The sequence below is a fragment of the Podarcis cretensis genome (assembly GCF_951804945.1).
Source record: "Podarcis cretensis genome assembly, chromosome: Z".
Classification (NCBI taxonomy): Eukaryota; Metazoa; Chordata; class Lepidosauria; order Squamata; family Lacertidae; genus Podarcis; species Podarcis cretensis.
Genome location: NC_137184.1, coordinates 16,603,758 through 16,631,312, shown reverse-complemented (window position 1 = coordinate 16,631,312; position 27,555 = coordinate 16,603,758). Strand labels below are relative to the sequence as shown.

Genomic DNA, 27,555 nt, shown 5'->3' with positions numbered 1-27,555 from the left:
CACACCGCCGGAGCACGATTTCTTTTCTCATCCTGAAGCAAACTTCACAACCCAAGGTAATATTTCTGAGGTAGTGGAGTCTGAAACCTGAAGCGTATGTAACCTGAAGCATCTGTAACGCGAGGTACCACTGTACTGTACAGTATCTTCTTTTCCGCTGGGGAAGTCTGCCCCCTGGTGGCCGCTTGATCCGGCAGCGGTTTAAACCAAAACCTCCAGCCTGCAGAGGGCACTTAGATTAAAAGATACGTCAAACTGTGGGGAGAGCGAGAGCGAGCGAGCGAGCAACCAAAAGAGAGAGAGAGAGCTACAGCTGTTGGCTGCAAACTGTATAAAAGTGCAACTCAAGAGCTCGGCATCCTTCCGCTTCCTGCTAACCCAGAGGCACGCCGTGCAGGTAGGAGACGTGGGACCAATAGGACGGGATGGGAGTTGGGAATTTGCGGAGAGGAAGGTGGTTCAAATAAACGTTTTAATGGGCTACCGTGATACAGGGGTTTTGTTTTTGCTGGTTTTAGCAAAAAGGCTTTATTTATTAAGTTACTTGAAAATACAGAATTTAAACATCTTGCTAAACTGTATAGCTCTTAAAAAAATTAAATTGCAAACTAGGGTTGTCGGAATTGCAGACTGGGGGTTTCGGACGCGCAAAGGGATTATTCCGGCATGGTGTGTGGCGGGGAGAGAAGGCTGCTCTGGTTATCCATACTGAACGTAGTAATAATTTGGTTCCATTTTACAGAGCACTTCAAGCTAGTTCAGACGCTTGGTTCGAAAAAGCTCCCCTGCCCGTGAATTCGTTCCTAACAGCCTTGTGAGGTCGGCTCGTTCCCATGTTTGTAGCGACTGGTTTTGGAAGCAGGTGGCAATTTACTGAGATGCTGACTTTTGTTTGATAATTTGTATTTTGTTGCGTATAAACCTTACTTTGTCTGCGTTAATTTTCTTGCCCATACTGGCGGTGGGGGGAGGGGGACAGGGGGACAGGGGATTCACGTATTTCTATGGGGAAAAGAGAAATGTCATAAATTCATGTAGTGATGATGACAAAGCACTTGAAAATAAATATTAGCTTGGCAGGTTCAAACTTTTTAGCTTTGTTTACTAAGTGCAAGAAAAATAAGCAGGCTAAATTGGATAGCTCATTAGTCCCGGGATGGAGAATCGTTCGTCAGCCCTCGCAGTCGTGGCAAGGGCTAGGAATGGTTGGAGTTGGAGTTCAGCAATATTCAGGGGTAGGGGGCACAGCGTTCTCCACACCTGCTCTTGGTCATTAGAATATTTGCCCCATTCAAAATTTTACCCCAGGTGGTTAGCATTAATTGCAATTGTCGTTGGTTTTTTTTACTGGAAGTGAAAAACGAAGTAAAATGCCTTTGCTTGGGAAAACCCCATTTTTTTTGTCAGAAGGGTAGCCTTTCCCTTTAAACCTTTCCCACGGACTTCCTTTTAGCCAGATTCATGGAGTCAAGTTAACAAGCTACAGTACAGCTGTAGTGGTAATTTGGGGGCAGTGGTAGTTTGGCGGGGCCAAACATTCAAAGAAAGAAAGACTCTTGAAATGGTGCAGCATTCCCTACTTTTAAAAAAAGATTTCCATGAGTGCTCCTGTACCATTTACAGGGCAGTGATTTCCTTGACAGAAATGAAAACATCAGAACTTTGAAAATAATCGTGTTATGTGGACATGGACTAGACTAGAGTGAGGCAGCGCCTCTTCACTAGCAGCAGCACCTATCACAGAAGCTGTGGCTTTGCAAAGTGGAAGAAAAAGGTTCAACCCCAGTGCGAGCAGTGTGGTGTAGTGGTTAGTGTCTGTAGGACTAGGACTAGGGAGACCCAGGTTTAAATCCCCACTTAGCCATGATGTTCACTGGGTGTTACTGTCCTATACATGCCTATACATCCCACTGTGCTCTCTGTACAACCTGTTTTGCTGTGGCTGGTTGCAACCTTCCAAATGCCACAAACTGCAAAAAGAATCAAATAAATTCTCTACAAAAAAATAATAGAAAGTGCTGCGGCATTCGGGGTGGGGAATAGCCATTCTGTTTTTGTGCCTGTAACCCAAGTTCCAGGAGCCATGTGGCAAATAGCTTTTCTATCCTACAGTGGACCCGCTGCCAGTCAGTTTTGGCCAGGCATAGGCAACCTTCGGCCCTCCAGATGTTTTGGCCTACAACTCCCATGATCCCTAGCTAACAGGACCAGTGGTCAGGGCTGATGGGAATTGTAGTCCAAAACACCTGGAGGGCCGAAGGTTGCCTATGCCTGGTTTTGGCCATACTGAGCTAAGTGTAGTTTCTTTGGGCATTGTGTAGGATCATTGAGTGGCATGGAGCCCTTGCAACTTGCCTCATGATAGATTTTAAAAAATGTGGTAGATTAAAAAAAAAGTTTTTTTGGGTGTGTGGATCTGAAATGCAGACCCACCCTGCCCCTGGAAAGAAAAGTCACAGGTGGCCTTCTTGATAAGGAGAGGGTCTCTTTAGATTTTGAGTGCTGTGAGATCACTCCTCTTGCTGTGGATTAATTTCATAGCATCATAGGCACAGTTAACTGTTACAGCTTCCCCTGCTCATAGTTGTGAAGAATATTCTTATGAATGGCCCTACAGTTGCATGGCAGTTGCAATGGAGAGTTCTTATCTAGGAAGGGAGGGCCAAGGAAACTCTAGACCTGTTGGGTTTAATGACTGTGCTACTCCACGTAAAGACATGCATTTAAAGGATGGGGGTAACCTTCCACTTGCCACTCTTCCCAAGGCAGGAATGTCATGTCTTGAGCTACTAGTCTCCTGGGTGGACTGGCCCCAGTTCCATCCTGTAGCTACTGGTCCTAGCAAGCTGAGAGCAGGAACCTGGCAAGACATCAAGTTGTTTTGTTGCTATGGCATCTTAATGATGGGCCCTGGCAAAGGCTGTCTCCTTAATCTCTGACAGCCTTGCAAAATGTTCCCTCTAATGACTAGCCCTGAAAGGCGTACAGCTGGCCCAGGGGCCCATGTTTACCACAAGTCATTGGCGGCTCATTTGCTACCTGGCAAGGCTGTCATGCAGTCCTTACCTTAGGTGAGTAGTCAGAGTTGGTAATTACAAGGCTGGGGTTGGTCTAGGTCTCTTAGCTCTGTGTGCACGTGTGTGACCAAAGAGAAACACAACTGGTACAGCTTCCCTTTCTCTTAACTGCACCTGGTGACTTTCTGTCTGGCGCATCCAGAGTTTCCCCTTCAAATACACTATACTCATGGCAATTTACCCCCAAAGGTTTAAAACTGGCTTAAACAGGTCCTACTTTTTTGACAGGTGAAAAAAAGGCAAGTTCCCTTTACAGTTTGCGACCAAGGTCACAGCATTCCTCTCTCACACTTTTAAGATGGTGCTTTTTCAAAAGCAGGAGTAGGGAATGTTAGGCCTGGGGCAGTGGGGGGGGGGTACAGATCTGGCCCTTGAGGCCTCCCTGTGTGGCCCTTGGGACTTCCTCCAGGCCACGCCCTCCTTGAATGATTGCGCCTGGCTGCAACACACCGACCCCATACACACATGCCTTATGCCTCACCCTCCATGCTCTGGATGGGCTGAAACTACCATTGCTTCCCCCAGACACAGCGCCAGGAAGGGCTGGGCACGTGTTCCATTAGACTCAGGCTACCTGAAGGACTCTATTCTCACATACGAACATGCCCTGGCTCAGACCTTCAGGGGAGGCCCTTCTCTTGGTCCTGCCACCCTCACAGGCAGCTTGGTGGGGGGCACAAGAGAGAGCCTTCTCAGGGGCTTCTCCCAGACTTTGGAACTCCCTCCCGGGAGAAGCCAGGCTGTCTCCCTCCTCACTGTCCTTCCCACCAGTGATGAAGACCTTCCTGTTCCAACAGGTCTTTGGGAACTGATTGGGTTTTGTTTGTTTAGGAAAAGACCTTTTAAATACAGTAGTGCTGTGCTGTTTTTACTATATCAATTTCTGTATTTCAATAGATTCATTCTCATATTGTTTAAGTTCTATTATAGTTTTAATTAAACTACTATTTTTAAATAAGTTTTAGCTTTCTGTATATGACCTGTGTTTTAATTTGTATCGGTCACCTTTAGTCACAATCTGGGGGAAAGGCAAGATATTATTATTATATTATTATTAATTTATTTATTTATTACTTAATAGCAGCAGCAGAAGCAAGAGAAGGGTTGAAACATTGCTATCCTACTTAAATGGTTAACCTGTACTGTGGGTTTTGGGAAGGATGTGCTAACAAGCCCTGTAGGATATGTTTGTGAATGACAGCGATGATTATGAAGAATTTATTTTTTGGTAGGCCGAGGAAGCAGATTTAGATTGGCTCTCAGACCGTTTCCTTAATGAATCACAGAAGGGAGTCGAGCAGAATGCCTTTTCTCCATGGCTTCCGACGGATCATCTTTGAGTACCAGCCATTAGTTGACGAGATCTTGGAATGTATGGATCCTCTGGTGCAGGACATGATGATCAGGTAACTGGGAAGCTGCTTCCCCGTCCATTCAATTCAGCCCATTCTTTAGAATTATGAGGACTAGGATCTTTGAGGGTTTTCTACAATCAAGCGATATATAGATACCATGAAATGCACCAACGGAATCCTACCTTTCAGGGAAGGGGCCATGGTTAAGGGTAGAGCACCTTATGTGCATACAGAAGGCCCAGGTTCAGCCCCTAATGGCATCTCCAAGTTGGCACTTATAATATCCCCTGCCTGAAACCCTGCAGGGCTGTTGCTGCTGTCAGTCAGTGCATACAGTATTGAGCTAGATGGACCTGGTGGTCTAATGTAAAGGGGGGCGGGGAAATCACATTAGTTTCTCCTACCCACTCTGGCCCTGCCCACCGCTGGCATGTGGCCCCCAGAATGTGGCCCAGAAGGACATGTCTTCTCATTGGCACACAGCTCCTCCCTCTGGGCTGACTTCTGATTGGCTCTTAATCGTTACCAAACCACCACCGCAGAACTTTGCCCTCCTCCTATGGTCATTGTGGTGTTTTATTTGCCTTGTTTTCTTGTGAAGCCCCAGCGCTGTGGTAGATGATGACAGGCGGATTGCGGCCCTTAACAACCTGCTGGAGAGGAACGCCAACTCCGTTTACTACCAAGAGGGTGTGAGCTATTCACTGCTGAAGATGGCGGAATATGGGGTAGTCCCAGCTGCAGAAGCCCTCCTGCGTGGTGGGGCGGACGTCACCTTTGAAGGTTGGAGGGGGACCTGGTTAATGCTTCCGGTCTTGCATATATTTTAAAATTACAGAAATCATTGGGATAACTATTTATGGAAGCTGTATTTTTATATACAATTTTTTCATGATTCCTCTCCCCCCTCCCCCCCCCAGATGTTTCCTTTCTGGTTAGGAGCGACCTGTTTTGGTTCTTTGTTTCTGCTGAGAATTGCAACGCCCCGTTTTATGTGACACCGTTTTAATTCAATACAAGCGACCCCCGTTTTTGCATGTGTTCCAAGAACGTGTGGCCATGCACGTGTATGGGACGTTTTCAGAACCGGAACAGGGCAGAGTGGGGGGAAGGCGGGGTGGGACTGAGGGGCTTATGCGAGTGACGATCCAGAACGCAACCCGCATGCAAATAGGACATTGCCTGTATTAAAGGCAAAAAAGGCTATTCCACCAGTGTGGTGTAGTGGTTAAGAGCGATGGACTCGTAATCTGGTGAACCGGGTTCACGTCTCTGCTCCTACGCATGCAGCTGCTGGGTAACCTTGGGCTAGTCACACTTCTCTGAAATCTCTCAGCTGCACTCACCTCAGAGTGTTTGTTGTGGGGGAGGAAGGGAAAGGAGAATGTTAGCCGCTTTGAGACTCCTTCAGGGATATCAAATCCAAACTCTTCTTCTTCACCTGGCCTGATAATCCATTTTGAGACCCAGATGAGGAAGCCAAAAGTGGGTATATTTTTTCAATTCAGTAGTAGTTGCACCCCAGATGTCCATTAGGCTCCACCTGCCTAAGTCGCTCTTTTCTACTCACCTCTCTGCCATCAGGTTCCGCCTTCCTTTTCCCCAAGCCCCACCCCTTGTCTCCTAAGCTCCTCCCCATGAGCTTCAGTGTTCTAAAGCTCTGGCCGCTGCAGGCTCAAGGTGCCCATGGGTGTGTGATGTCACACAGAAGTTCCTTCACAGGCTGTCTCGCTAACAACATGACCGCCTCCCAGCAAGGCCGGTTAGACAGTTGGGCCAAGAAGGAGGGCCTTTGACTGCTGGGAGCCATGAGGAGGAAATGGGTAGGGGGATGTTTCCTGGCCTGCTGGCTCCCATATTACGGGCCTGATGTGAACACCGGTAAGCATCTTTCTCTTCCCCCAGTGCTGACGACAGCCTTGTTGTGTGGGCAGACAGTCCCCATATCCAAAGGACCAATGATCAGGAGTCTTTACTAGGCAATCCAGCAGGGTGGTGCAAGGGTTAGGATGCCAAACTACAGGACCTGGGAGACCAGGGTTCAAATCCCGCAGACAGCCACATGAAGCTGTCTGGACGCAACCCTTGGGGCCAGTGTCATTGTTTCTCAGCCTAAGCCTACCTCGCACAGTGGTTGTGAAGATGGAACAGGGAGGGGAGAGAACCCTACCTTAAGCTCCTTGAAAATCAGAACAACAACCCTGAATGTGCAAGGGGTCAGTGTTTCCTAAAAACCAACAGCCAGTTAGCCTGCTAGGAGAGGCAGTCAGGCACAGTGGATAAGAGCTGTGGAACTAGAAAACCAGAGTTCCAGTTTCCCATGCAACCACGTGAAGGTTCCTTGAGCGACAGTTGGGCCGGTCGCTATCTCACCTGCAGCCTTGCCTACCTCGTAGGATTGTTGTGAGGGCATGGGAACCAGGTCACCTTGAGGTCTTTGGAAGAAAGGTAAGGATGTTTCAGTGTGACAAATTCACAAATTGTGCCAAATTGGTGAATAAATAAATAAATGTGTGTTTCTGTGTTTTCAAAAGATCCAATCACTTATTATACATCTTTGCACATTGCCGTGATGCGGAACAAGCCGGACATGGTAGAGCTGTTGGTGCAGGAAGGTGCAGACATCAACCGGAGAGACAGGGTAAGCTGCTGCCATTTTTATTATTAACATTTATGTCAAACCTTACACACACACACACACACACACACACACCCGAGGAACTCAAAGTGGTGCAGATGGTTCTCTCAACTCTGTGAGGTAGATCAGACTAAGAGACGCAGTGACTAGCCCAAGGTTACACTCAGTTAGCTTCATGGCCTAGTGGGGATTTGAACCCTGGTCCCTCCCAGCTCCTAGCGCAGCATGCTAACCATTACACCATGCTGGCAATTTATTCTTATCATGGATTTGGCTTCTCAGTGGCCTGCTTGCAAGCCATTTAAAACACAAGCATTTAAAAAATTGGTTTGAGATCAATTACAATTGCATCTGTTTAGGACCCACTTTATTCTTGCATCTTGAGTGTCAGGGCAGGGTAAAAAGGCGCATCTTTGGTGTATGACAGGAACCATACAAGCAGTGACCATTTTACGCATGTCTGATTGGCACATGATCACGCTCGTCACTGCCGACCCAGAAGGGGCCCGAAAACAGGGCTGGGCCTCTGCCAACGCATAGAGGGGACAGCAACACAACCCCCCACCTAAAATGGCCACCACCTGTATAGTGAAAGGAGCAGATGTACTAACAAAGGGAGAGGGAGATTGATAACAACATTGCAGGCCGGGGGTGCGGTGGGGAGGAATAGAGCAATAATATGGAACCATTGAGATCCTGATCCACAATCCCCATCCCAAATTTTGCTTCTCTGTTCATAGGATGCAGTGTGCATGTAGGGTTTAAAACCTTTTGCTCTTTTAAAAAGTTAGCTTTCAAAAGTTGCCACAAGGCTGAGAGTTGACTTTCTCCTCCTCCCCTTTCTAGGCCAAATAACTTGTATGAAAAATAGGATAAGATATAGTTGGTCAAGAAAGCAGGGGTCAAGGCAGGGTGCAGGGTCCCAGATTTCGTCCTTGAGTGTTGCCTGGATGGAAACAAATCCTTCAACTCTGCTCGTGCCTCTTGCTCGCCTGGTTGAAGGACACAGGTGTCCGAGTGCATGTAGAAACCAGCTGACCATATACGTAGAGGGGAAATTCACATTCACTGTGCGAGCTGCTTTCTGCAGAAGAGGGACTGCAGCCCTCGAACTAGGAGAAACTCCATTCATCACTGCTGCAGTAAAGGCATCAATAAAAGCAGCCAGTTATGTTTCCTCTATCCCATTCCTCCTTAGATTCATGAAAGCAGCCCCCTAGATCTGGCTAGCGAAGAGCCAGAACGCCTCCCTTGCCTAAAGAGACTTTTGGAACTTGGAGCCGATGTCAATGCAGCTGATAAACATGGTCAGTTGCCTCCATCCTCCTGGGCTTGGCCTTTCCCCCTTTTCCTCCTTGGCTCCTGCTTGGGGTATTTGGTTGGTCACTCTTGAGAACAGGAGGGTGGGCTTGACAGGCCCCATACAGGCTCCTCTCATGTTCTTATGCACTTTTTCCCTCCTTCCCCAGGAAAGACTGCTCTACTGCATGCTCTAGCCAGCAGTGATGGGGTTCAGATCCACAATACGGAAAACATTCGCCTTTTGTTGGAAGGAGGTGAGCTTCCTCCACCCATCCACCCGCCCCACCAAGCCCTGCTGCTTCCTTTTCCAGGGGTCCAGATCCAGTGCAAAACTATCAGTGGTCTCAGAGCAGGAATGTGAACCAGGGATCAAGGCTGGCACCCTCTTGCCAGAACACGGCATTCTCCCTAAAACGACCTGCCTGGGTGGGCTGGAATGATAAAAGTGCAAGCACTGATTAATCCAAATTTATTGTTACAAGATATATGATCTATATAGATAATGGATTACTTAGGCAAACAAGATATACCGGTATATGTATTTAAGAACATTATTCTTTATTTTAGGTTAATTGAAAGAAATACAAATAATCATGCATTGCCGCAATATATTCTCAACTTCAAATACAGTGGTACCCCAGGTTACAGATGCTTCCGGTTACAGACTCCTCTAACCCAGAAATAGTACCTTGGGTTAAGAACTTTGCTTCAGGGTGAGAACAGAAATCGCGCAGCAGCAGCAGCGCAGTGGCAGCAGGAGGCCCCATTAGCTAAATGGTGCTTCAGGTTAAGAACAGTTTCAGGTTAAGAACCGACCTCCAGAACAAATTAAGTTCATAACCAGAGGTACCACTGTACTTCCAGCACTATTCTAAACACGTTATTAAATGTATTTGGTATTAGTTTAGATAAGGGTTAAGATATATTTGTGATAGAGGGCCTTATATTTATTTTCTCTTTCTCTTCCTTAGTTTGGCTTTTATTGTATTTTGTTGAATACTTTTAGTAAAAATTGATTGGGGAAAATAGGAAAATGGTGGTGGTGATGCCAAGGGTCACTGAAAAAACAACATTAAACTGTCTGTTTCTTTATTGTTCCTGCCCATCAGGAGCCAATGTGAAGGCCACAACAAAAGATGGTGACAGCGTCTTCTCCTACATCATCTTCCTCCTTGGAGAGACAGTGGGAGGTGACGAAGAGGAGGTCCAGACCATCAAGCGCTTCTGCTTCCAGGTCACTCAGCTGCTGATGACCCATGGGGCCAACCCTAGTGCGTGCCCAACCTACGAGTCCCTCACCCACCTGTGCCTGAAGAACTTCCGGCTCCACTTTCCCCTCCTACGCTTCCTCCTGGAGTTTGGGGCATCATACAACTGCACCCTCCATGGGCCCGCCTGTTGGTCGGGCTTCAGTATTATCTTCGAGCAGCTGTGCTCCCACTTGAGCGGGTCAGAGGACGACGCCTTCTCCGTCGACCTCTTTCAGAAGGCCGAGACGGTGCTGGAGCTCATGGCCTCAAGCTCCCAGACCATCAAGCTGCCCATCAACTTTGAGATCAACCTCAGCCACCTCAGCGGGTTCCATAGGAAGAGGATCTCAGACCTCTTCACCAGCCTGAAGCAGCTGGAACACTCCCCTCCTACCTTGAAGCAGATGTGCCGGGTTTCCCTGCGGCAGCATCTCAGACCCTGGCCCATCGATGAAAAAGTCAAGGCCCTCCCGCTTCCCAACTTGTTGAAAAAATATCTCCTTATAGACCCGAGCAGCTCTGCGGAGGCGGCCGTCTGACTTCAAGGGTGGACCAAGAAGACTGATCTGCCAAGGGGGTGTTTCCAGCCTGAGGCCTTCAAGCCACACACACCAGTCAGTTGTGGACACGGGTGTTGGTCACGCACAGGATGACATTTGCGGGATTGCCGCAACAGGGTGTTATTGCACCATACTCATTCACACACGTGGACTGGCCTTTTGCCCTGCTATGGACGAATGCATAACACTTGGATGTTTCCAAATCTGCAGTTCAACTGCTGATTGTTCTGAAGGAGGGACAAGTCCATTTTCTGGACCTGAGTCATGACTAAACTGAATTCTGCTCAGTGTCTGCAGAAGGTTGGAGGCCTCCATTTATCTGGAACAATATTACCTCGTGACTTTTCTAAACAGCTGTTCTGAGCAACCTGGCTTCTAACAGGGAGCAAAGCGTCCATTCCTCTGGGTCATTAAACATATGTTCTGCACCAGCAAAATGTGCCTCTAGTGTCTTGCTTGGTTGTTTTCAAGTTGCTTTGGGTTACCCTGGGTAACAGTGACTTCACAAATTTAATTTAAATCAACAATAGGCCAAGTAGCAGGAAAAAGGGGTGGCAATAACATCTTCACAACATCCTATGCTTTTGCAAATGGGATGTAGCTGTTTTCATACTTGTTGCCTTATTATTTAATATGTATACTGCCCTTCACCCATAGGTCTCGGGGAGTTTCACAACATATTGCAGATTCTGTTTCTGCCCTTCAAAACAGAAGCTACCATTCCTCATGAGGCTTTCCTATGCTAGGCCATGAGCCAAGGGCAGCCTTATCTAGTCCACACAGTGACTCAACCATTTTTGTGTGTTTTCAAAGGCAGTATGATGATAGTTGTTGCAAGGTTAAGTGTGAAGAACTTTTTTGACCCATTGGGCCAGATCCTTGATAAGTGGGAAGGCCACACACCTGTCATTCATCTGACAGAGCACAAATGAAGCAAGACTGATAGGGGAGGGGTCCACTTTACTAGTGTTTCCAGAGGGGAACAAACTAGCAACGCAGCACCCACCCCATGCCTTCCTGATGTCACCCAGCACTGTTGACTGGCTGACAGGTGGTCCTGGTTTGGGGGGGAAACAGCCTTGTTCCTCAGAAACCGTGATGACCATGTGCTCACTACCAATTGGGAAAAAAATATCCATTGTTTAGAAGTACAAGATAGACATCATTTCAGGGTGGCCCCTTGGTTCAGCTGTATTTCCCCCCCCCCCCCCCGGAAAGCATTTAACCAAACGCACAGGCTACATTCACACCATACATTTTTTAAAAACCCAATGATACTTTAAACCATCACAGCTTCCCCCAAAGAATCCTGGGAACCGTATAAGAGACTGCTGTTCCTCTCAAGGCGCTACAATTCCCAAAGTTCCCTGAGGAGGAGGGGTTGTTAAACCACTCTGGGCTGCTCCACTGGCACTCTCCAGGGACCCCTCAACTGGGGTCTTATCAACAGTCATTTCATCTTTTGACAAAAAGGACAGAAGGGCCTCACTCCATTGGCTGTATTGAGGGACCAGCTTCATTTGGCACCCCTCAGCAGTCATTCCAACTGCTTTTTGCTTGCCTTCATCCCCACCCCCTTCCTTTTCCTCCTTGTGGGTTGCACCTGCAAATTTTGTATAGGAAGGAATTTGTGTGCTGTTGACCTGACACCACGTGCTCTGGGAGACTTTTCTGATGAAGTACAGTGGTGAATAAAAACTCTTCACAATAAAAAGCAAGAGCCTCAATGTTTCTCAATGGTTGTGAGTAATTTAGCAAAGAGTAATTTAGCATTTAGGTGAAAACTGGACCCCCAAATGGTGTCTTGTTAGGGAGGGGTGACCTGGGTCCTAACTCCTTTGCACTCCCCTTTTGAGCTGTTGTGTTCACCTTAATTTCCATACGGTAGCATATATGCATTTATGCAAATACGTGTTTTGTGCAAATTTAGAAGTGCCTAGCAGTACCCATTAATAATAATAATAATCAACCAGTATTTACCATATTTTTTGCTCTATAAGACTTACTTTTTCCCTCTTAAAAAGGGGAAATGTGTGTGCGTCTTATGGAGCGAATGCAGGCTGCACAGCTATCCCAGAAGCCAGAACAGCAAGAGGGATTGCTGCTTTCACTGCGCAGCGATCCTTCTTGCTGTTCTGGCTTCTGAGATTCAGAATATTATTTTTCTTGTTTTCCTCCTCCAAAAACTAGGTGCGTCTTGTGGTCTGGTGCGTCTTATAGAGCGAAAAATACGGTATTTCATAGAATCGTAAGTTGGAAGATGTCCCAAGGGGTCATTAGTCCAACCCCTGCAATGCAGGAATCTTGCCCAACATGGGGCTTGAATCAATGACGCTGAGATTGAGTCTCGCACTCTTGCAAAGAGAGCACTAAACGTAAGAACATAAGAGCTTGCTGGATCAGACCAATGGCCCATCTACTCCAGCATCGTTCTCACAGTAGCCAACCAGAAGCCCATTATGGGAAACCTGAAAGCAGGACCCATTAATAACAATCTATGAATTTGTCCAATCTTCATTTAAAGCAGAGTTTCCCAAACTTTGGGGTTTTAGACTATAATTCCCTGACCACTGTTCCAGCTAGCTTAGGGATAATGGGAATTGTAGTCCAAAACAACTGGAGTTTGGGAAACCCTGGTTGTAAGCCATTCAGGTTGGTGGGGATCGCCACCTCCTGGGGGAGGGAATTCCACGCTCCCATTTCTGCCCCTCCCACTGAGTATATAAAACAATTCAAAACAAGTTGCTGTTACAACCATACAAAGTATATTTTGACAAGTGTTTTTTCCCCTCCACCCATCAAACAATAAAGAACCAACAACATTAGCAGCAGCAGCTTCGAAAAAAAGAACATTTACTTCCCCCCCACCATTCCTAAGCCAGTCTCGACGACGAGAGTCTCAGCCAGACCCCAATTTCTGGACTATCTCTTTTAGGATGTTCAGTTGGGGCCCTCCGTCGCCAGGGAGGCAGCCAGCCAGCCTTGCTTGGGAAGGGTGTCTCAAGGCCCCCGCAGGAAGGCAACCTCCCTCTCTATGGGGCTCAGTGATGGAGGGGTTCATCTCATTGCTAGAGTGTAAACATGGTAGATTTCGTCAGGAAAATTCTCCTGCTTCTCCTGGGCCAGCAGGTTGAGGCCAGCACAGCGGATGATCTTGCAGACAACGTTCAGGTCCCGGCAGACACTGCTGTCCACGTCGTCCATGATGACCCCTTCCTGGGCCATATTGTCCTTGATGACTATGATGCCGTTGGGCTGCAGGCCCAGGCGGCAGCGCTTCAGGAAGCTGGAGAGGTGGTCGTCTGTCAGGTGCCCTGTTTTTAAGAGCATAAGAGCATTAAGACTCTGGCTACTAGAAATTCTTAAATAAAAGGTATATCGGTGGGCCAAAGACAATAAAAGACAATAAAAAAATCTTCTTATACGCTACAGCTGCCGCTAGACTATTGATTGCCAAAAATTGGAAATGTGAAGAAACACCATTAGTGATAGATTGGCAATGTAAATTATTTGAATTTATTAAATTTATTAATAAATTCAAATATTTTTTGAATTTATTAAATTAGCGAAAATGACGGCAACAATTAGAATGCAATCAAATCAGAATCTGAAACAAGAAGGCAAGTGTGTAGAGGAATACATGGCTAATAGGTACTCCAACAAAAACCTATTGATCTCACAAAGTTAATATAGAACACAAGAATAAATATTTAATAAATAAATTATCAAAGTACAAACATAGTAACAAATTTTAAAACAAAATTAGGAAGTCACACATGGGTGGAGGGAAGTCTTCGAGTCATGAGGGGGAAAGTATGAGATAATTAAGTAAAAACTAAATGTGGATTTACAATGTACTGTAATAGAAAATGTGAATGTATAAATTATAAGAAATATGAAATTCTATATAAATATTATGTATATGCATTGGAACATCAATAAATGGTTTATGGAAGAAGAAAAAGACTGGCTACTAGATCAGGCCAGTGGCCTACCTCTACTCCAGGATCCTGTTCTCACAGTGGTCAACCTGATTGATGTCCCCCAAAATGAAAACCCAAGCAGGACCTGAGCACAACTGTTTTCTCCAGTTGCAGTTCCCCATTATTTGGTATTCAAAGGTAGACTGTTCTTGTGCATGGGGGTTCCGCTCTCACAACAGACCTCTCTATATGAAGAGCCCTGCTGGGCCCGGCTAGGAAGGGCCCATTTTATCCTGCACTCACAGTGGCCAACCAGATATCTCAATGGGAAGCCTGCAAGCAGGGTCCATGCACAAGTGCACTCTGTCCTCCTGGGGTTCCAACAACTGGTATTTAGAAGTTGCTTTTGACTGTGGGGGTACAGCAGAGGCATCATTGGTTGGTAGCCATCGATAGCCTTATGCTCCATTAATCTGTCTAATCATCTTATAAGACCATCTAAGTTGGTGAATATCACTGTGGGAGGGAGTTCCATAGTTCTAAAAATGCTCTGTGTGAAGAAGTCCTTTCTTTTCTCTGTCCTGAATCTTCCAACATTCAGTTTCATTGGACAACAACCTTAACCTAAAAGGCAGTTGCTGGAATCCAATGCTGTGATAATTAAGCATCTGAACAGTACAAAGGGGACAGATTGAGGCAGCGTGGGTTCAAACCTCTCTGCTCAGCTCTGAAGTAACCTTAGGCTGTTTGCCCTCTCTGACAAGCCTACCTCACAAGCCTGTTGTGAGGAAAACAGAAAGGACTTTGAAGGGGGGGGCATTTACACTGCCCTTTAAATTCTGCAGAGAGAGTTAACTGATGAAATACCTTTCCTGTCTCTATCCTAGGCGCCAGTCACATTATGCATTTAAAGGACTGCCACTTAGAACAGTCATGGTTCCCTGACAATTAATCTTGGGAACTGTAGTTTGTTCAGAGTGCTGAGAGTTGCTAGGAGGCCGGAAAAAACCCTCGCAGAGCTACAGCTTTCAGAGTGATTTGACAATCAATCCTCCTTCCTCAGGGAACCCTGGGAATTGTAGCTCTGTGAGGGGGGCAATAAAGTTCTAGAAACTCTCAGCACCTTGAACTACAGTTCCCAGGATTCTTGGGGGGGGGCAGAATGCCTTTTAAAGAGGTACTGTAGCATTTTAAATATACAGTGCAGATGGGACCTTTTGCCAGTTGTACCCAATGGCAATCCCATTTGGAGTAGACTCGTCCAAGTCAACGACCAAGATTAACGGAGGTTCACTGATTTCATTAAGGTCTACTCCGAGAAAGAGAAAATAAGCTGGATACACAACCCTTCTTTTAGAGGTAGTGGAGGGAGACTCTTACCTATCACCCACTGGATCCAGATGACGTCGTAGGCACTGGGCTCGGGACTGAAGTCCTGCAGGCCACAGCAGTAGTAGTTCCTGACACGCCGACCCTCCTCACCCAGGTAGGTCCGGGCCTGGTTAAGGAAGTCCGCTGTGACATCCACCATGTCCACCGTTCCGAAAAGTGGCAGCAGGAGCCGCTTGGTAATCCGGCCAATGCCAGCCCCACAGTCCAAGGCACGGGAGGTCCCTGTCCTGTTAGGCTCATCCTGGACAGAAATGAAGTCAATGAGGGCTAGAACCTTGAATGCCCCTCAACGCTTTCAGAAACAGGGTCTTTCATTGTTTCTTTCCCCCCCACACACACCCTTCTCTGTTATACTGCATCTGGCGAGATGGCATCCATATTTGCAGATACAGCCTCCAATTCCCCAGGTTTTAGGCGGGGAACAATGACCAGCCCTAGGGATTAAACTTGTGACGTTCCTCATGAACAGCAGGTATTCTAGTTGTAAAAAAGCACTGGGTAGCTCCCAGAGGTGGCACCACCACCAAGGCCTCCCCAGCTTATCATAATCACAATTTTGCCCAATATGCACATTTTGGCAAAGGACTCTTAGCCTAACATAACAAGAACAGGTGCACCTCACTGGAAGGCTCATTCTGCAGATAGGGAGCCACCACCAAAAAGGCCCTGCCCCACAATAATGGGAGTTTGAATCTAACAATATCTGGAGGGCTACAGGTCAGCCATCCCTGCCAGAGATTCAGCAGTCAACTCGGCTTCCTTGGAGGTTTTCAAGCAGAGCTTGGATGGCCATCTGTCAATGACTCTTCTGCTGTGATCCCTGCATTGCAGGGGGTTGGACTAGATGACCCTCCCAACTCCACTATTCGATAATTCACTGCTTTAAAAGGGGGGGGGGAGTGTATTTCCCACACTCCCCCTAAACCAGCCCTGGCCAACCTCCAGATGTTTTTTGACTACATTTCCCATCAGCCCCTGCATTATTTGGCAGGGCTGGGCTGGCTCAGGCTGCTGGGAGATGTAGTCCAAAATATCTGGAGGAAAGCAGGTAACCCCAGGCTGTTCCTACTCAGGTTGGAGGAGAGAACACCTTGCTTACCAGCAAAAAACGGAGCAGGAACTTTTTGGAGCTGTCGATGTCGATGCTGGAGATGTGCCCATAGCCCCCCAGCATCCCATCCACTGTTGCGGGGATGTCCTTCCAGTATTTCTTGGCCTTGGAGTAGAACTCCTTCTCGTTCTCCACAACGTCGCTCGCCATCGGCACCTTTCTTCTCAATGAGAAACCAAAGCAGGCCAAAAGGTGTTCCCTTTGACAGAGAAGAGGAGGAAAGGTGAGAAAGGGATTGGGGAATGGAGACCCTTAAAATTCGTTTCCAGTTTTCTTAGGGAAATTACATCACAGATGGCATCGCGATGCTTTGCAAATGTCAAAATAATGTCGTCTTCTATGTCACCTAAATGTTGGAAGGGTTGTGATAAACTTAGTACGTATTATCATTTATGGTGGGAACGTCAGCTGGTCTTTGGGATTTAATTTTGGCAGAAATCATACATAATACTGAAGAAACTATTGATCGTTGTCCTACTGAATATTTTTTGACAATACCAGTGTAGATGTATCGTCAAAAGAATTGGTCTTATATATTACCTAGGAAGTTCGAATAGTAATTGCAACAGTCCAAAATCTTACACTGGGTGCTTTGAGTCACTCTCTCAGGAATATACCGTTTTTTTCGCTCCATAGGGCACACCGGACCATAGGGCGCACCTAGATTTTAGGGGGGGAAATAAAGGGGGGAAATGTTATCCCCCCCCCGCAGTCCCAAAGAGCAAAGGTGTCTTGGCTTCCTCTTTAGCCACACACAGCCGGGAGAAGCTGCGCGCGGCTTTGTTTTTAGCCGCAGGGCTGGGATGGAGGAAGCCTGAGCTTCCCCCGACCCCAGCCCCCAAAACAGGTCCAGGACCAGTGGCGAGATTGCGCACAACCTCGCCGCCGCTCCCGGGGCTTGCAGGGCTGGGACGGGGGATGCCAGAGCAACCTCGCCGCCACCCTCAGAAGGCTTGCGGAGAACAGGCAGCTATCCGCAAGCCTTCTGAGCGCGGCAGGAGTTCCCGCCGGGCTCCGCAGGCTTGGGGAGAGTTGCCCGAAGCCCGGGGTGCACAGCGCCGCGCTCCCCAGACTTTGGGCTGCAGGCAGCTGTCTGCAAGCCTGCGGAGCCCGGCGGGAACTCCTGCCGCGCTCAGGCTTGCGGATAGTTCCTGAAGCCTGGAGAGCGAGAGGGGTCGGTGCGCACCGACCCCTCTCGCTCTCCAGGCTTCAGCGCAAGCCTGCATTCGCTCCATAGGACGCACACACATTTCCCCTTCATTTTTGGAGGGGGGAAAGTGCATCCTATAGAGCGAAAAATACGGTAGCTATAATAGAAAAAATCAAGTGTTATTTTAGATTTTGATAAGAACTAGAACCTCCAGATACTTCTCATATGATTTGGCACTCTAAACACAGTAGAGTGGAACCACCATTTTCAAGATGACCCTCATCACAAACATGGCAAATCTGGAACTACACTTGATATATCTGGTAATGCTGAAAGTTGTTACCTGAAGTTCATTATTTTGACCCATGTGCAACTGTACTCAGATTCCATGTGCCCATCTCATAGTTTTATATTTTTGACCTGTGGCTATAACTGTTCTCTGTGTTGCATGTAAAAATTAAATAATCTTTACAAAAGAAAAATAATAAGGTGCTAGCACAGTGACCCCACTCCCCAACCAACAGGCCCAGAATGCAAAAGGGCATTTAAAGAGATTCCAAAAGAGAGCAGGTGATGTTCAACCCGCCCCGTTAGATATGTACAACCCTGAAGGATGAGATCTCGAGCTAAATATATACATGGCTCCGTAGGGCGTGCCCTACACCAACCCAAACATGGAATCAGGGCGATCGGTTGCCAGAAGCGTTCTTAGCTTAGCTCAAGTTGAGGCACTCACCAGGTTGTGAGATGGACAACACACACACACCCCAGCTGTAGTACCTGTAATCAGAATACAGAACTGTAGAGAACCCAAAAGCCAACTAGTCTGGCAGGTAGGTTTGTGGGATATTCATTTACTAGAGCCCTTAGGTCCACTCAAGAGCTATCCAATTGTCCCTCACCCTCCCAAAATCTCGGTTTTTTAAACCAAATCCTGGATGTTAATTCTGTGCTAGATGAAGACCATCTTGGCTGCAAGTCTTGGAAGACCAGCTTCCTGCCTTGCAGAGCTTTTCCCACCTGGCCTGGCGGGGCCCTGAATGACTCCAGCTGCAAAAGCTGAGGCTGCTGAACAGACTTTTGGGCTGGGATAAGGGGCTTTGGTTGGGAAAGTTGTTGCTATAATTGCTATTAATTTTTTGCACCTTTATTTTAGATCGCATTATGATTTATGTGGAAATCATTTAATTTGGTTGTGTATTTTTTGCATGTTTTATTTACGACAACCTTTGTTGTCATTATGAGGTTTTTTCATGTTGTAAGCTGCCTTGAACCTGCCTCAACTAATGGAAAGGAGGCATACAAATAAAATTATTTGTAAAAATTATTGTATGTAAAATTATTTGCACATGCTAGCAGGGCAAGAGGACTCTTCAGCCCATCCACTCCGCAATGGACAATGAAGAGTCGATTCTGGTTGACGCCTGGCATGCATGAGGGGTGTGCCAAGGAACCTCGTGGGGAAGAGGTGCATAGGGAGCGCTTCTGTACACATACCTAGCCCTATACAGCATATTTGATGTTTATGGTCTGCAAGCCAAAGAAACGGGTTTGTGCTAAATATACTTACGTTCTTAATCTACTTAAGTTCTAACACCAAAGTTCTATTTTACACATGAACTTCAGCTATGTGGGTTTTGTAAAAAAGATTGAATCAGGCAATTTTTGATGCAAACTGGAATAATTTGGATAGGGTAATTCACATGAGAAAATGTCCAGCTGACACCCAGAAAACTTTGCAGCACCTTCGACAATCACCTAATTTACCATAACTATCTTGCTCTTATTTAGTCAACAGCACAGCAACAACAACAGTCAACTTTGAAACTGCTAATCTTGCCTGATGTTGCATTTGCAATTGACATCTTTTTGCAAATCCTTTCATTGTTATGGGTGTGAGCTAAAGGCCTTGCTGAATAAATGTATTTTCAGCTGGGTACGCCAAAATCAATCAGGATTGAAGCCAGTAAAATCTGAGGGGGAGGGCTTGCCTCATCTAGTACTTGAACTCCACACCCATTTGTTGCTACTCATGAACTTCTGGAAATGGAAGATTTTCTGTGGGAAAAATGTAAGTTAAACACACACTTTTTCATTCTACATACTTAGTAGAAATGTTTTAGTAGGTGCAAAAAAAAAAAAAATTAGTACAATGAAGGCACCTGCTGTTATGTCAAGAGGTAGGGAGTTCCAAAGTGTGTGTTACAAATGTGGAACATGTGTTGTGGCACGTATAACGGTGCCAGTTCCACAGAACAAAGTGGTTGCACATGCACTAATATTAACCACAATTCATGTTAAGTATAGTTCCCTAGAACACATGAATTTGAAAGCACTTGTTTGCCAGTTTAGCACCAACTTCCCAAAAGAGAGTTTACAACTGCAAACAACACACTAGCATTTTTGGCCCTCTTCACACACTGCCTTGCATACAGAAAACAGTTGATCTTGCTTTTATTTGACAAATATAATTATTATATATAATTATATAAGTATTAATGGCATTACTTATAATTATTAGATGAATTACTATTCGTATTAATAGTAATAATGAATTGGTTACTTTTGTGCCACAGCAACACAAAGCGACCCTTTTAAGCAAAAGAAAAAACCCACGTGAACATCTGAAAACCACCTTCAGCTGCTTGGAGAAAAGGGTGGGATATAAATGTAGTTAATGTAATTAATAAATAAATCACTACCCATTTCCTGGTGCTCAAACTATATGAACTTTATAAAACTCTGTCTATATTGGTGCATGGAGGGGGGGGCATTCACCTTAACTTTTGAACCCTGGCACAAAGGCGGTGGAGATTAAAGAAGAAGGGTTATCCAACGGGCTTTTGTGGGTTCCTTTCCTGCACCAGCCGTAGCTCCCTCCAGAACAAACCCTTACTAGAAAAGATTCCCCCCCACTTCCCTCCCCCGACAACCCATGAGCCACGTGGACTGCAATTCTCTTTTTCCCCCGCCTCCGAAGCAGTCACTCCGGCTCTCTGTGTAAACTCACCCCACCGAGCGCCGGCTTCCCTTGCGCGCGGGCGCTGCGGCAACGTGCAAGGAGGAGGAGGAGGAGGAAGAGAAAGGGGAACCTAATAGTGGGAGGGCACTGGGAGGGGAGGTGTCCAGACAGGCCTCTTCTGGCTTCCTTCTCCTCCAGGCTGGGAAGCCTCTCTCGCGCTCTCTCTCTGCTATTCAGGCAGCTACAGGTCTCGCCTCCCCGTCGCTGGGCATTGGGCCCCACAATCTCCTCCCTCTTCGGCACGCAATTTCCTTACATAGAGCGCATGGAGGTGCTCCCGAGGAGGAGGAGGGAGGAGGAAGAAGGCGACCAGAAGGGTGGGCCGGCGTGATGCTGGGGGCGGAGGCGGGGGCGGGGTCCGCTTATATTCGCTCGGCCGGACGCAGGCATCGCTGGGGGAGGGCGGGGGGCGGCAGTGCGGCCCCGCCCTCCCTTCACAAAGGGCTGCACCACAGCTGCGCGCGCGCGGGAGGGCGCGCGACTTAGGATCCCCAGCCTGGCTGCACGCGCGCCGTTACGCTGTGTATACCCACACGCTGAAACATACACGAGCAATTTTTTATATATATATAAAATTTGTTCATTATGGTAGTTGTTGCTATTGCTACTGCCTTTCTTTTTATATCCCTCCTTCTTTCCAGACCGGGAGTCAAGGCGGCTGGCAAACATCAAAGCAAGGACGGCTAAAACGCAGAAAACTAAAAACGTAGAAAAGAATGGCAGCTAAAACGTCATTAAATTATAAAGGAATTAAAACAGTGTTTTTAAAAAAAGTATATATATATGGGTTCCTATTGAGGGTACTGGGCAAGACAACATGACAGTGATGAGGGATTGAGGATTGGAGTGATCATTTTGTGATGTGGCAATAGACGAAGTTGTAACTTTTGAATAAATGTTTTTTTTAAAAAAAAATCTTCAAATTTGATACGGACCAGCATACTAGTATTACTACTACTAATAATAATAATATTTCAGAACCCAACCCAATTTATTCCAACTTTTAATTTTTAAATTTAAATCATTTTCTTTTCTTTTTTTTTAAGTAATTTTTATTGGGTTTTCACATTTTAAAAACACACACAGATGAAAACAAAAACAAAACATGTATAATTTCATAACCTTACTTTCTTAACCCCACTCCCTGACTTCCCCCCACCCCCCCTTCATACATCCCAAATCCAATAATTAGCTCAGCAGGTTCTTATCTCTCTTCTTTAACATATTATTGTTATTTTTAAAATTAATTCTTATTATTTGGCCAAATTTTACTTGTCTAATTTTCTTATAAATATTAAGTCCTTTTCTAAGGTCGACCCAAATTCCCTTCCACGAATTTCCCCCTTTTTATATTGAATGTAGGTCATAATAGCCAAACACAAAAGTCATAAAAATTTTAAAATTCTGTTCTCCCCTCCCTCCCTACCCCGGTTTCTGTCCCTTCCCAAATAGATGTCCACAAAACAGTTCTTAGCCTGGATTCCTCACATCAGAGGCCTTCAAATCTCTGTCAGTCTCTCTCTGTCGGTTTTGTTGGTAGCCCTCTTTGTTGGTCCTCAGTTCTCGAAGGAGCTCTGGCACAGTCTCATCAAATTTTCTTCCATCCAAAATACTTGGTAACAGCTGCTGCAACAAGCCAACTGATCTCCCATACTCAAAGAGGAAGCCCCAATCATATTTCTTGTTTCTTTTAAGTTCCAGTATTCCAAGTGTTCCATGGGCTTCCTCTTTCCACTTTCGCATCTTTCGCAGATTGGTAATCCCAAGATCTTCTTCTTTATGTTCTAGCAGTGTAGGCTTCAGATTGGTACTCTCCTGTAATTTCTTAACTCCTTCTTCCCTCTCCTCCAGTTCCAAAAAAGTCTCCTTTGGTTCAGCTGCAGATTTTGTTTCAGTCAGATCCTTTATGCATTCAGCAGGGTTGCTTGTTTTAGAGTTCAAGGTTATAAGTTGTTTGTTCATAGCCATGCTTTGCTCTGGCAGTATTCCCACGAGAAGAAACATTCTTTCTATCTCTGCCTGTAATTTTCCATCTGTAGCCATTGTAATGTTTCAAAGTTTCCCCTAGGGGGATTCTAGTTACTTAATAGTCCTTTCCCAACAATCTGTTACTTTGTTATTTGTAACTACTTTGTTCCCAAGCACTTTAATTCAAATATAGCAAATTTAGTCCAGAGAGATGTTAAACAATAAAAATTTTTAACTTTAACTGCCCGTTTGACAGCTCCTTTGACAGCTGTCAAACTCCTTGTTCCTTTTCCTCCAGCTCACACACAGGGGCACTCCCGGGTCGGGGGGGGGGGGTTTAGACAAAAGCTTCTAAAGTTCGACTCTTACTCTCCAGCACAAATCTTCTTCTGTCAAATTCATGGAATTAATGTCTTTTAACTCGTACCGGAAAAAAAAAAGATCTCTCCACCTTAGTTCTCCGATCCTTGCTTTAAATCTTTTGTAAATAGAGGGGGTGCGGACTTCCCTTTAGCACATCCCCCGGTCGTACCGAATTTAAAGATAAAAATTTTAAAGTCCAAATTCCATTCTACTCACGGGTTATTTCAAGTCCAAATTTCAGGGAAAAAAGTCAGCGCTCTCCGGCCATGGCTGCGCGGCTTCGCTCCACTGCAGTAGCGGTCTACTCACAGCACCACGCCACTCTCCGTACCCTCTCCGTAGCCTTTAAAAAGGCTCTTCGTGGGTCGGGGGGCGCTTGAGGTGCCCACCGAGTCACCAAGTCCGCAGGCTTCCGCGCCTGCGGTTTCTAAGGGTCCCCGCGTCGCCGGCGCGGTGAGACCCGTCTGCAGCAGAGCCGATTCCCTCCGGAGCTCGGAGGGAATCCGCCATTAGCCGATCGCGCTAACCCGGAAGTGCTAAATCATTTTCAATACTGTATTGAATTTTTAGCAAACCACTTTGATGGTTTCTTCTGAAAACTGAAAGATATATACATTTTATGAGATAAATAAAATTGCAACCCACTCTGAGACCTGAGGGTGAAGGGTGGGTAAGAAATCATTCGTGCGTGTACCTGGGAGAAGAGGAAAGTTTTCACCTGGCACCTAAGGATATGTAGTGAAGCCACCAGGTGAGCCTTCCTGGGGAGAACACACCACTAATGGGGAGCCACTGTACAAAAGGCCTCGTTCTGTTGTTGCCACTTTCCAGACCTCTCATGCACACACACAAATAGATAGTGTTATGGAATGGTTAGCGACTTAGCACCTGGGAAACCCATGTTCAAATCCTCACTCATCCGTGGAACACATAAATTAAAACCAGAATTTTAAAAAATCTAAAATACAATTCTGGGTTTTTTAAAGTAATATTGATGAGAGTATCAATACAACCCTAAATTACAAACCTGACATCAACAGTATTTCAGGATTTAGATTATGTTTCTTTAAAACACAACACATCCAACAGGTAGGATTAAGAATCTTCTATTTAGCGTCATATTTGATCTAATCTACTAGATCATGTTACTCTCCACCTCCTTTTACAGCATTCGTTGTTTTCTATATATTATAAAAAACAAAGAACTCTACTGATTAGATCTGCATTTCATTTGGCTTCATTAATCTAACCCTTCTTCCATTGATCCTATTTTTCCTTTAAAACATAAAAACATTTTATCTTGTAATTAGAACTGATCCTGCCAAATTCCCAACTGTTTAAAAATAAAAATAATAGTCTCCATGATTTCCCCACCCTGCATCGTCAATTTTTGAACAAATATGACCGTTGTTGTTCTAGAACATTGAGTTTCTTAACTGCCATTTTTGGAATCACTAAATAATAATCACAATATAAAAGATGAGTTGGGGCGAGAGGAAGTATCTGATCCCTGCCAAACACCCAAGACTGGAGAGGGAAAGAGACTTCCCTTTGAAGACAACCCAGAAGCATCAATTGGTTGAGAATTCGGCTGTGCAAGATCTCCCATCTGGTCCAAGCTCACGTATTGCACAGATCCATGCTGCATATTTCAAGGCCACAAGTCCCCCCAAAGAATTCTGGGAACTGCAGTTTGCTAAAGGTGCTGGGAATTGTAAGTCTGTGCTAGGGAAACTACAGTTCCCACCCAGAATTTTTTGGGAAGAACTCACAGACTTTAAAATGAGAGCCAGTGTGGTGTAAGTGGTTGTTGGGAGTATAACCTAGGAGAGACCAGGATTCAAATCCTTCCACTGCCCCCCTCATCCATGAAGCTCACTAGGTGGCCTTGGGGGCCAGTCGCCATCTCTCAGCCTAGCCTACCTCACAAGGGTGTTGTGGGAATTGAATGAGGTCTAGGCACCTGTGAGAACAGGATGCTGGTCTAGGTAGGCCTTTGGTAGTCACCGTATATTCTTAAGGCTCACACCTCCATCAGTCATAAAAGAGCTGGCATACACAACCATACCCACATGGCAGTATACCCTTTTGTATACCCATATGGAGGGACGCAGGTGGCGCTGTGGGTTAAACCACAGAGCCTAGGACTTGGCGATCAGAAGGTCGGTGGTTTGAATCCCCACGACAGGGTGAGCTCCCATTGCTCGGTCCCTGCTCCTGCCAACCTAGCAGTTCGAAAGCATGTCAAAGTGCAAGTAGATAAATAGGTACCGCTCCGGCGGGAAGGTAAACGGTGTTTCCGTGTCCTGCTCTGGTTCGCCAGAAGTGGCTTAGTCATGCTGGTCACATGACTCGGAAGCTGTACGCCAGCTCCCTCAGCCAATAAAGCGAGATGAGCGCCGCAACCCCAGAGTCAGCCACAACTGGACCTAATGGTCAGGGGTCCCTTTACCCTTTACCTTTTATACCCATGTGGCAGTGCACACAATCATACCCGCTGTTGGCACATGAATACAGACTCTTACATGGGCACAGCACAACCTCTTGGCTGAACAGTCCTCGTCAGATAAAGGTACGGATGGGTGGAGAAAGCAAAAGGGGTCACCTTGCTGTGTGAAATTAAAGTCCAGCTGATAGATTACTGTGGAAACAGGATTCTGTTGACAGTGCCAGCTTTTCCTACTGACCAATGAGGACATTGACCAATAGGAAAGAGATTAGCATCAGTGGCGGTTAGACGTCTGGAACATTTGCTTTTTACGCACTAAGTTTATGAAGTTTTAATTATTGCACTTGTCCTCCTGTGTATCCTGCTTTAGGACTTCTACTTTGGAACTCCCTGCCTATTGATATCAGGCAGGTACCTTCACCATGGGCATAAGCGGGGGGGCAGCTCCCCTCCCAGCAAAAAAATCAAGTACATAAATAAAAATACTTAACTAACTGACCAATTGTGTCGCAGATAACTCAGTTCTGCCCTCCCCACCCCCTTCCAGCATAAAGCCTGGCTACACACATGGCCTTCGTTATACAGTGGTACCTCAGGTTAAGTACTTAATTCGTTCCGGAGGTCCATTCTTAACCTGAAACTGTTCTTAACCTGAAGCACCACTTTAGTTAATGGGGCCTCCTGCTGCTGCCGCGCCGCCAGAGCCCGATTTCTGTTCTTATCCTGAAGCAAAGTTCTTAACCTGAAGCACAATTTCTGGGTTAGCGGAGTATGTAACCTGAAGCGTATGTACCCTGATGTACCACTGTACTGTTTTCAGCACCTGCAAAAACACTGTTCCTGAGACAAGCCTGCCCAGATATCTAGAAAACTGGTGTGTTTTTAGTTTATTGCTGGCTTTTTAAAAATCTTTTTGAACATTTGATTGTTTTTCCTAAAAAAAAATTGTCTTTTTACATGCATACCTCATTTTGTTCGTATGCCACCTTTCCATACAACATTAAAAAGTTGCAAAGCAGCTTACAACATTTAAAAGTTGCACAACTACAGAAATGACAAAAGTAGCGCTAAACGCTAAACGCTAAATGAAACACATCAAAAAGTACACAACCAAATCAAATAATTGCCTCATAAATCATAATAAGATATAAAAGTAAAGATAGGAAAAATTAATATCAGTAACAGCAATACAGTGGTACCTCGGGTTAAGAACTTAATTCATTCTGGAGGTTTGTTCTTAACCTGAAACTGTTCTTAACCTGACGCACCACTTTAGCTAATGGGCCTCCCGCTGCTGCTGCGTGATTTCTGTTCTCATCCTGAGGCAAAGTTCTTAACCTGAGATACTATTTCTGGGTTAGCGGAGTCTGTAACCTGAAGCGTATGTAACCAGAGGTACCACTGTACACACACCAAACAATTCTGCAGCACAGACTTTCGGGTTGGCGCCTCCAGCAATGGCAGAGTTCCTCCGATCGGGAGGAATTTGCTCCGTGGAAATCAGGGTCTGACCGCCACGGCGAAGGCGGAGACCCACTAAAATCACAGGCGGGAGAAGCTTGTGAACGTGGGATTTGGCTGGCACCCTTTGCGCCTCCCCTGCTCGCGGGGAAACCCAGTTTTGGGGATCCAGAGCGACGTGGGGTGAATGGCGCAGTGCTTCGAATTGATTGCTTTTTTCACGGAGTGAAGCCGCATTGCTGTTGCCGGAGAGCGCTGACTTTTTCCCGTGGACAATTTGACTTCAAACAACTACCCGTGAGTAGAACGGAAAATTGGATTTACAAACGTCTTAATTTGGTACCGAAATGGGAAGGTTTCAAACAGGAAGTCCGCCTTCCCCTTTTGTAAATAGATTGAAGCAAAGAAGCTGCAAGCTAAGGTCTTGGAAAGCCTTATGTAAAGGATTAAACTTCCATCGATTGAAATCATTAAACCCCCCTTGGAAGCAGGAGAAGAGGGGGGGGGATTTTGGATTGTGTAGCCTGCAGGAGA

The 27,555-nt window shown here is 46.0% G+C and overlaps 2 protein-coding genes across 11 annotated transcripts; one reads left to right on the top strand and one right to left on the bottom strand.

Moving 5' to 3' along the window:
* The first annotated feature begins 281 nt into the window (after nt 1-281).
* On the top strand, nt 282-10,619 carry ASB6 (ankyrin repeat and SOCS box containing 6). Of its 5 annotated transcripts, none has more exons than XM_079961396.1 (7): nt 282-397; nt 4,310-4,483; nt 5,034-5,215; nt 6,967-7,073; nt 8,269-8,377; nt 8,540-8,626; nt 9,482-10,619. In XM_079961396.1, the coding sequence occupies exons 2-7, from the start codon at nt 4,353-4,355 to the stop codon at nt 10,159-10,161; spliced, it is 1,296 nt and encodes a 431-aa protein (XP_079817522.1). In that variant the 5' UTR covers nt 282-397; nt 4,310-4,352; the 3' UTR covers nt 10,162-10,619. The 5 variants fall into 5 exon arrangements, with proteins under 5 accessions (XP_079817522.1, XP_079817525.1, XP_079817524.1 ...); XM_079961399.1 differs by lacking the exon at nt 282-397 and adding an exon at nt 434-454; XM_079961398.1 differs by lacking the exon at nt 282-397 and adding an exon at nt 551-819.
* A 2,305-nt stretch (nt 10,620-12,924) lies between these two features.
* Nucleotides 12,925-25,760, bottom strand: NTMT1 (N-terminal Xaa-Pro-Lys N-methyltransferase 1). Of its 6 annotated transcripts, none has more exons than XM_079961424.1 (4): nt 25,637-25,760; nt 16,597-16,807; nt 15,486-15,738; nt 12,925-13,496 (listed from the first exon to the last, which is right to left on the bottom strand). In XM_079961424.1, coding segments are annotated over exons 1-4 (723 nt in total). In that variant the 5' UTR covers nt 25,639-25,760; the 3' UTR covers nt 12,925-13,239. The 6 variants fall into 6 exon arrangements, with proteins under 6 accessions (XP_079817550.1, XP_079817552.1, XP_079817553.1 ...); XM_079961426.1 differs by having other exon boundaries at nt 25,606-25,739; XM_079961427.1 differs by lacking the exon at nt 25,637-25,760 and adding an exon at nt 24,139-24,451.
* Nucleotides 25,761-27,555: the final 1,795 nt, after the last annotated feature.

Coding starts and splice junctions, on each gene's coding strand:
- NTMT1 (XM_079961423.1), bottom strand. Junction 15,739..16,596: donor TCCTGCTCCGTTTTTTGCTG/GTAAGCAAGGTG, acceptor ATTTCTGTCCAG/GATGAGCCTAACAGGACAGG. Junction 13,497..15,485: donor CTGGATCCAGTGGGTGATAG/GTAAGAGTCTCC, acceptor TCTTAAAAACAG/GGCACCTGACAGACGACCAC.
- ASB6 (XM_079961396.1), top strand. CDS start 4,353: ATGAATCACAGAAGGGAGTCGAGCAGAATGCCTTTTCTCCATGGCTTC. Junction 8,378..8,539: donor CAATGCAGCTGATAAACATG/GTCAGTTGCCTC, acceptor CTCCTTCCCCAG/GAAAGACTGCTCTACTGCAT. Junction 8,627..9,481: donor TCGCCTTTTGTTGGAAGGAG/GTGAGCTTCCTC, acceptor CCTGCCCATCAG/GAGCCAATGTGAAGGCCACA.